We start from the raw sequence: 9,789 nt of genomic DNA on the forward strand, positions 1-9,789 counted from the left end.
GCACTTGTGTCTTGGAATTTGAGAGAGGAGCAACAAGTTTGCATCACAACTGATAACGGGAGCAATATTGTCAAAGCGGCTGAATTAAATAAGAGGACAAGGCTGCAGTGTTTCGGGCATCACCTTCATCTTGCTGTTGGTAAGTGTTTTAATATGATACATTTTATGTCAATATAAACTGCAATTTCCAAAGTATGCGTGTGTGTGTGTGTGTGTGTGTGAGAGAGAGAGAGAGAGACGGATATATATATATATATATATATATATATATACAATATTGTATACAGTGTAATAATTCAAATAGCTAATTAAACACTAAATGTGTTATTAAAATTATAAAAATGCAGTAAGTTTTCTGTGAGGGTTAACTTTAGGGGTAGGGTATAGGATATAGAAAATATCCTTAGCACAGCATGATAAACATTACATCAATGGAAAGTCTTCATAATTATAGGTGTGTATTTGCCAGGGAGAGAGCATGTATGCTTTGGTTTCAGACATAATTTGTGAAATAGTTTGACTCTTAATGTTAGGTTAAATGATTGTATGCTAATTATTATTATTATTATTTTTTTTTTTTAACAGAGAGAAGCATGAGGGATTCCCGCATTGAACGCAGTATCGGTGTGTGCAAGAAAATTGTGGCCAGCTTCTCACACAGCTGGAGAAGGAGAAGAGAACTTGCCAATGTCCAGAGAGATCTCAGTCTACCAAACCACCAGCTTATTACCGAATCACCTACCAGGTGGGGATCCAGGGAACAAATGATTGCTCGAATCCTGGAGCAAGAGCCAGCCATAAGCAAAGTCCTTGCCTCTGATAAAAAGGCAAGACATTTGGTGCCCACCTGGTATGACCTTCAGGTCCTGGAGTCTGTTCACAAAGCTCTGCGTCCACTTCTAGATTTCACTGACGCAATGTCAGGTGAGGACTATGTCAGTTTCCTGTATCAAACCAGTGCTTTCTCTGTTTCTCAGAGAAACCCTACCAATTTAGCCCACCCCAGCCTGGGCAGCACTAAGAGAATTGTGCAACACCACTGAGCTCTCATGGTCTAAATAGGCCAGAGGTTGGCAACCTTTACTACTGGAAGAGCCAGTTTTGACAAAAAACATAATAAAATACTTTTCCTGGAGCTGCAAAAAATATTTGAGCCCTTTAATGTGGGTAACACAGCTTATTTAGGCTGTATTAGCCCACCACCACTACAGATTGTCTAAATGAGATTGCAGTATCAAGAAACATCCTATTTCAATCATAAGCTAACAATAGAAATGAACTGCAGTTTTATTCAGTTTCAAGAAGAAGGGGCAGTGTTGGTTCAATTTGGAAGAAAGTTAAGTGGTAAAAATGACTAGTTCAGTGTGAGGTAAAATCCTTTTTTCTTTGTCGCAGCCATGTACAGCAATCTATGGAGCTTTGGGTTCTTCATGAGTTTATTTTCATTAAAGGGTTCATTTAAGAACTGCGAGGTCCGTTGTAAAGGGAGCATTTAAGAGCCCTTTTAAATTATGACTGCGGATTTAAGATTATGCTAATTGTATTAAGAACATAAGAACATAAGAACATGAGAAAGTTTACAAACGAGAGGAGGCCATTCGACCATCGTGCTCGTTTGGTGTCCATTAATATCTAAGTGATCCAAGGATCCTGTCCAGTCAATTTTTTTATGTTCCCAAACTTTCAGCTTCTACCACATCGCTGGGTAGTTTATTCAAGATTGTGACTACTCTCTATGTAAAGAAGTGTCTCCTGTTTTCCGTTTTGAATGCCTTGAAGCCCAATTTCCATTTGTGTCCCCGGGTGCGTGTGTCCCTGCTGATCTGGAAAAGCTCTTCTGGTTTGATGTGGTCGATGCCCTTCATGATTTTGAACACTTGGATCAAGTCCCCACATAGTCTCCTCTGTTCCAGGGTGAAAAGGTTCAGTTCCCTCAGTCTCTCCGAGTAGGACTTTCCCTTCAGATCTGGAATAAGTCTGGTTGCTCTCCTCTGAACTGCCTCTAGAGCAGCAATATCCTTCTTGAAGTGTGGTGCCCAGAACTGCACACAGTATTGCAGATGAGGTCTAACTAGCGCATTGTACAGTCTTAACATTACTTCCCTTGTTTTAAATTCTACACTTTTGACAATATACTCTAGCATTATGTTTGCCTTTTTTATTGCTTCCCCACATTGCTTGGATGGAGAAAGTGAGGAGTCCACGTAGACTCCTAGGTCTTTCTCATGCATTACTTCATCTAGATCTGTACCTCCCATAGTGTAATTATAGTGGACATTTTTGTTACCTGCATGTATTACCTTGCACTTGTCCACATTGAATTTCATTTGCAAGGTGTCGGCCCACAACTGAATATTATCCAAGTCCCTCTGAATAGCCTGTGCTGCCAAGATTGTATCTGCTGAGCCACCTATTTTAGTATCATCTGCAAATTTGACAAGTTTTCTAACTATCCCAGAGTCCAGATCATTAATATAGATTAGAAAAAGCAAAGGCCCTAGTACTGATCCCTGTGGAACTCCACTAACAACCTCACTCCAGTTAGAAGCAACTCCTCTAATCGACACCCTCTGCCTCCTATACATCAACCAGTTCATAATCCATCTACTTACATTACCCTGAATGCCTACAGCTTCCAATTTGAGGATCAGTCTTTGGTGTGGAACCTTATCAAAAGCTTTTTGAAAATCTAAGTATATCATATCAAATGTTTTCACGTGATCTACAGCTGCAGTTGCATGTTCAAAAAAAAAAAGACATGATCTGCCTCGTCTAAACCCATGTTGACTATCTCCAAGAATATGGTTTTCATTAAGATGCTCCTCTATTTTCTGTCTAATCATTTTTTCCAACATTTTACAAATGATGCAGGTGAGACTGATTGGTCTGTAATTTCCTGGCTCAGTTTGGTCCCCTTTCTTGTGGATTGGTATGACATTTGCTGTCTTCCAGTCAGTGGCCACATCTCCTGTTCTAAGTGTCATTTGGAATAATTGAGTTAGCGGTCTATAAATAATTTCCCTAATTTCTTTAAGTACTGTTGGAAATATCCCATCTGGCCCAGGTGATTTGTTTGTTTTTAATTTTGCTAGTCCCTTTAGTACCTCCTCCTCATTTATCCTGATCTCTCTTAGGGTTTGACTGGACTGATTGTCAACCTGTGGCATGTTATCTGTTTTTTCTTTTGTAAAAACCTCTGTGAAATACTCATTTAGAACATTTGCCACATCTTATTTGTTTTCCAAGATACCTAAATTTTTGCCCTTTATCTGTTTCATTTCCTCTTTTATTGACCGCTTGCTGTTGTAATATTGAAAAAAGCTCTTTGCATTGGTTTTAGCTCCAAGAGCTATGTTTCTTTCTATTTCCCTCTTTGCTTTCCTGATCCCTTTCTTAAAATCTATTTGCAGCTCAACATATTCTATGTATTTTGTTTCGTCACCATCCCTTTTGTATGTGCCATACAACATTTTCTTTCTCTTTATATTTTTTTGCATACCTCTATTAAACCATTTTGGCCAGTGTTTCTTGGTCCTCAATTTGCTAAGTTTTGGTGCAAATTGCTCCTGAGCCTCAAGTAGTATATTCTTAAAATATACCCATCCATTTTCAACTGACTCTGTATCCAATGTGCTCCAGTCTACCTCTTTTAAGTGCCATCTCATACCCTCAAGGTTTGCTTTTCTAAAGTTGTAGACCATTGTTTTAGACTTGGACCTTGTTTTTTGAAAGAATGCCTCAAAGCTAACCATATTGTGATCACAATTTGCCATTGGTTCTCTAACTACTGTCCCCCTGACTTTTGAAAAAGTCAGGTCAATGCATGCACTCTCTCTGGTTGGTTCCCTGACAAATTGAGTTAGAAAGCAGTCATTTACCGTCTCAACCATTTCTATTTCTGCTTCTGTAGTCCCCATTGGGCTTTCCCAGTCTAAGTTTGGGAAATTGAAATCCCCCATTATAACAGCCACATCCTTGCTACATGCAGTCCTGATTACACTGTACAATGCAACATCTTTCTGAATATCTGAGTTTGGTGGCCTGTAACACACTCCTACCGCTAATCCTCCAGATCTCTTGTTTCACCCACAAAGATTCTGTTCCGTTACTGGGATCTAATACCAGTTCTTCGATTTTGCCTGTCTCTCCTAAACTGTGTGTATCCTTCCAACTTGTATTCATCCCCATCATTTTCTGTAAGCCATGTTTCTCTCACTCCTACAACATCATAGTCACATGCTAGCACTGTGGCTTCCAAGTCTAACATCTTGTTCCTTATACTCCTGGCATTGAGGTACAAACATTTCAGGACTTTCCTACTAGCAGTTTCACTTGGTTTTCTTTCCTTAGAGGAACATCTCCCTTTGTCAGAGCTCCCTGCCCCCATGGTTCCTAGTTTAAATGATTCTCAATTTCACTGCACACTGCCCTGCTCTCCCAATGCATTAGCCCCCCTTCTGTTTAGATGTAGACCGTCCGGTTTGTACAGGTCCCATCTATCCCAGAAGAAAGACCAATGCTCCATAAACCTAAACCCCTCTTCCCTAGACCAAGCTTTCAACCACGTGTTAAACTTTGTAATCTCTGCCTGTCTCCCTGGCCTGGCACGTGGTACCGGAAGTATTTCGAAGAAAACTACCGTGGAGGTTCTGCTCTTTAGTTTTGTTCCTAACTCTTTAAATTTGTCTGGCAGAACCTCTGTCCTACCTTTACCTATGTCATTGGTTCCAATGTGGACCATGACCAGTAGATTCCCCCCGGCTTTGGCCAGTAGCCTGTCTACTAGTTTAGGGAGATCTGCAACCTGAGCACTAGGCAGGCAAGATACCATGCGGGTCTCCTTGTCACTAGAACACACTGTGTGATCTACACCTCTAAGAATTGAGTCCCCTACTATAACTACCTCCATCTTCTGGGGGGGAGTGGGTACCACTCATTTCTCACTTATTTCGACAGTATTTTAAAAATGTGTTATGCTGCATGTACAATATATTGTGTTAAAAAATACTTATTTTACTCTATGCAAACTAGATTCAAACTAGGGCTCAGTCTGAACGAGTGCCTTTTACCGACTGAGCCGCTTGTGAGGCAACCCAGTAATTTTTTGATGTGTCATTGTGGACCTTGACCTTAAAAGGACTCGTCAGCTGAGAAATGTGTTCCTCTGGTGTGATGTGTATTCTATATAAATGAGATTTGAAACCAGTTTAAAATGGATTTAATCTGGGCATAGTGGTCAACTTTTTTTGATTGGCCATGGCTTAGACAATTCAGAGCCCTATATTCTTAAACTTTGCTGTTTTAATATTTAGTATATGCAACTAACTTCCATTGTAACTTAAGGATGCAACTAACCAAATTTAATTTCCATGAGCACTTAATCAGCTATGAGTGTGAATTAATAGTGTGAAGTAATTCTTCATGGCTTATTGCTCAAGGAGATTAAAGCACTGATGTCACCACTGAGAATTAATACTTTAGTGCTTCATTTAATTTATGCACATGAGATTTGCATTGCACTATAAAAGCACTTTGGACTAATGTACGATTCCTCTAGACGGGGAAGAAGAAACAGTTATCAATGTTGCTGCTGGCAGAAATAGTATTAATTGCTTTTGTCACAAGGGCTGAAAAGCCAGTTTGTCAGCATTATGGAACACAAGACCTGCCTCAGTTTTCAAAAGAAGGCGACATCATTATAGGAGGTGTTTTTTCATTGCATGTGAATCCCATCATTGTGAATCAAGAATTTAAAGCCAACCCAGGGCGCATAAAATGTGAAGGGTAAGTGATAAATATAAAATAGTATATATATATATATATATAAATAAATCTTTTAGAACTTAATATTACTACTTATTAGTAGCAATATGATTATTATGTATAAACATTCTCATTATCTTAATATTAATTGTATGAATTTGTGAAATTAATCAATGCATTTTGCCTACAGTGTACGTCCTATAGAATTGCAGTATCCTCAAACAATTATCTTTGCTATTGAAGAAATAAATAACAGGTCAGATATTCTTCCAAATGTTTCCTTGGGCTATAAAATATATGATTCCTGTCGCACTGTAAGTTTGTCTATAAAAGCATCACTGGCTTTAATGAACATGGAGCAAAAAAATCTGTCAGATGAGTCCTGCACCAAAGCATCTACTGTCCATGCAATCATAGGACACTCTAGTTCCACACCAACAATAGGAATTGCAACAACTGTTGGACCCTTTGGAATACCAGTGGTGAGAAAAAAAAAAGGTTATTGAGATAAAAAAAATAGTTAAATCTGTGTCTACATTTCTCTCTCTCTCTCTCTCTCTCTCTCTCTCTCATATATATATATATATATATATATACATATATGTATATATAGTGTGTGTGTAGGGGCAGGGAGACTGTGTGTGAGCACACATTTAGTCAATCAAAAAACCTGAAGCCCTTATTAAATATCAATATTATTTTGATCAGAATGTGTTATGTAGTACATTTAAAATGAAAGAAGGAAAAATCGAGTAATATTATTTGATTTGATTAAGAGAAAATAATCAATTAATGAAAATAAAGTATTAACCCTGAAGAAGGACTATAATTCTGCTTAAACAGGATGTATCCCGCTTTTAAGCATTTAAATATAAAAAAATTGAATGTTTGACAAGAATCTTAATGTTATTGTACATTTAATAGTTTTTGTAAATAGTTTCTGTAAATGCTCAAATATACACTTATTTATTGTAATTTTACATTCCTTTTCTCTCATACAGATCAGTCATTTTGCTACCTGTGCATGCCTCAGTAACAGGAAGGAGTTCCCCACCTTTTTCAGGACAATCCCAAGTGATTATTACCAAAGCAGAGCACTGGCACAGCTTGTCAAGCATTTTGGATGGACCTGGGTTGGGGCCATTAGGACTGATAATGATTATGGCAACAATGGGATGGCTACTTTTATACAAGCTGCTAAGCAGGAGGGGATTTGTATTGACTATTCAGAGGCCATTTATAGAACTAATCCTAGAGAGAAATTCCTGAAAGTCGTAGACATTATTAAGAAATCTTCATCAAAGGTAATAGTTGCTTTTGCATCTGGAACAGATCTGGTTCTGCTGGTTAAAGAACTGTTGATCCAGAATGTCACAGGCCTCCAGTGGGTGGGCAGTGAGGCATGGATTACTGAGACGTACCTGGCATCATCGGAAAATTACAAAGTGCTACATGGGTCAATTGGCTTGACATTTCCAAATGTAAAAATACCAGGCCTAAAAGAATTCCTTCTAAATGCCCATCCATCAGACACACCTGGAAACACTGGCTTCAATCAGTTTTGGGAAAGTACCTTCAATTGCAGCCTAACTGGTGGAAATAGTAATCCATGCAAATGGACAGAGAATTTGAAAGAAATAAAAAACGAATACACTGATTTCTCAGACATGGGCATACTAAACAATGTGTATAAAGCAGTGTATGCTGTAGCCCACTCATTACATCATCTGTTTTCATGCAAAAACGGACAAGGACCTTTTCAAAATAAAACATGTGCAAACAAAAACAAGACAGAACCCTGGCAGGTAAATACAATATATATCTTTATATTTAAGTATATCAGTAAATGTAATGTAAGTTCATATCAGTTACATATTCCTCATTTCAATAAGAATGGAAGGTGTTGCATTTAATATGCTGTCTGTATACATCTACATGTTAGAAGTAATAATATATAGAAGAATATATTGTAGTGAATGATATTTACTTTTTTATGTAGGTATCACATTACCTGAAGGAAGTTAACTTCACAATCTCAAATGGAGAGAAGGTGTATTTTGATGAAAATGGGGATCCAGCAGCACGATATGCATTAGTGAATTGGCAGCTAAAGAAGGAGGGAATCGCAACAATTAAAGTTATCGGGCTATATGATGCCTCCTTACAGGATGGACAGAGATTTGTAATGAATGAAGTCAGTGCAGTGTGGGCTGGTGATCGGGATGAGGTAATATTCATGCTGGCTGAAACACAAGAAAGAAAGAATTCACAGACATACATATAAAACAAAATAATTATATGTGGTGTACTCTTTTTTTAAATCTTGCTTTGTTTTGTAATTTAGATCTGACTTTGTAGCTCTGTGTTTTAGGTGCCAAAGTCAGTCTGCAGTGAGAGCTGCCTTCCAGGGACTCGTAAGGCAATTGTCAAAGGAAAGCCAATCTGCTGTTTTGACTGCATTCCATGTGCTGAGGGAGAAGTCAGTAATACAACAGGTAAGCAATAAGTGAGAGAGGTAATCAGTTAAAACAGACTAGCAAATGAAAAGGCAAAAAATATGAAAAATATGAATGTATTAACTTGCATATAAGTGTAGAATATTTATTATTTACTGAATCCATATGTATTGATATAGGTATTTTAAATGTAATTGAGATAATTAATGACATAACAGGTATTAAAGAATAACAATATACATAACAGCATAATGTTTTTGATCTATATTGCATATTCAATTTTTGTTTAATATGTATGTTTCCATTACAAAGTCAAAGTCCTTGGTCTTGTGTTTTATGTAAAGTATTATTCATATATCACCTTTTCCATGCAGTGCTATTGTTAATGTTTATTATTATTGAGTGATACGTAATTTACTTTTTTCTACTTTCAGATTCAATGGATTGTGCTAAGTGCCCTACAGAATATAGATCCAATGAACAAAAAACTCTGTGTCTCTTAAAAACTGTAGAATTTCTTTCTTTTCAAGAGTTAATGGGAATTGTATTAGTAATATTCTCTATATTTGGAGCTTGTCTGACCATAGCAGCAACAATTATTTTTTTCTGGTACAGATATACTCCAATAGTCAGAGCCAATAACTCTGAGCTCAGTTTCCTCCTGCTCTTCTCATTAACTCTGTGTTTCCTTTGCTCACTTACTTTCATTGGCCAGCCCTCTGAGTGGTCCTGTATGTTGCGCCACACAGCATTTGGCATCACATTTGTCCTGTGCATCTCTTGTGTTCTGGGGAAAACAATAGTGGTGTTAATGGCCTTCAGGGCTACACTGCCCGGCAATAATATTATGAAATGGTTTGGGCCCACACGGCAGAGGTTAAGTGTTCTTGCCTTCACCCTCATACAGGTCCTGATTTGTGTTCTTTGGTTGTCAATTTCACCTCCTTTTCCAAAACAAAATACAAAATACTACAAGGAAAAAATCATTCTAGAGTGTGATGTAGGATCAGCAGTGGGGTTTTATGCTGTGTTAGGGTATATTGGACTCCTCTCTGCCATGTGCTTTGTGTTGGCTTTTCTGGCTCGTAATCTTCCTGATAACTTCAATGAGGCCAAATTCATCACATTCAGCATGCTCATATTCTGTGCAGTCTGGATCACCTTTATCCCAGCTTATATCAGCTCTCCTGGAAAGTTCACTGTAGCAGTGGAGATATTTGCAATTTTAGCTTCAAGTTTTGGGTTGCTTTTCTGTATTTTTTTACCCAAATGTTACATTATTTTATTAAAACCAGAAAAGAATACCAAAAAGCATTTGATGGGCAAAATGCCCTCAAAATCACTTTAATATTGAACAACACAGCAATCCATGCAACATTTTGTATACTATATTGTGGTGGGGTGGCCAGGAATGGAGGCTCAGAGACAGACCACAGGTAACAAAAACTATTATTTTATTAACTAAACACAAATCAAACAGGCATGAGGGCCAACCAAAAAGATACACCGAACAAACAAAGACACACAGGGTGGACCATGTCTTCACTGTGTATTAATGCTATCCAAATAA

The 9,789-nt window shown here is 37.8% G+C and overlaps 1 protein-coding gene across 1 annotated transcript; it reads left to right on the forward strand.

The window, feature by feature from the left end:
* Positions 1-5,581: 5,581 nt before the first annotated feature.
* Positions 5,582-9,567, forward strand: LOC136754133 (extracellular calcium-sensing receptor-like). Its single transcript, XM_066710463.1, has 6 exons — positions 5,582-5,784; positions 5,954-6,245; positions 6,765-7,568; positions 7,763-7,990; positions 8,135-8,258; positions 8,654-9,567. Exons 1-6 carry the CDS (start codon positions 5,582-5,584, stop codon positions 9,565-9,567), a joined length of 2,565 nt encoding a protein of 854 aa, XP_066566560.1.
* The last annotated feature ends 222 nt before the right edge of the window (positions 9,568-9,789 follow it).

The sequence above is a fragment of the Amia ocellicauda genome, chromosome 7 (genome assembly GCF_036373705.1).
Source record: "Amia ocellicauda isolate fAmiCal2 chromosome 7, fAmiCal2.hap1, whole genome shotgun sequence".
In the NCBI taxonomy this organism is placed as follows: Eukaryota; Metazoa; Chordata; class Actinopteri; order Amiiformes; family Amiidae; genus Amia; species Amia ocellicauda.

Coding starts and splice junctions, on each gene's coding strand:
- LOC136754133 (XM_066710463.1), top strand. CDS start 5,582: ATGTTGCTGCTGGCAGAAATAGTATTAATTGCTTTTGTCACAAGGGCT. Junction 5,785..5,953: donor GGGCGCATAAAATGTGAAGG/GTAAGTGATAAA, acceptor TTTTGCCTACAG/TGTACGTCCTATAGAATTGC. Junction 7,569..7,762: donor ACAAGACAGAACCCTGGCAG/GTAAATACAATA, acceptor TTTTTTATGTAG/GTATCACATTACCTGAAGGA.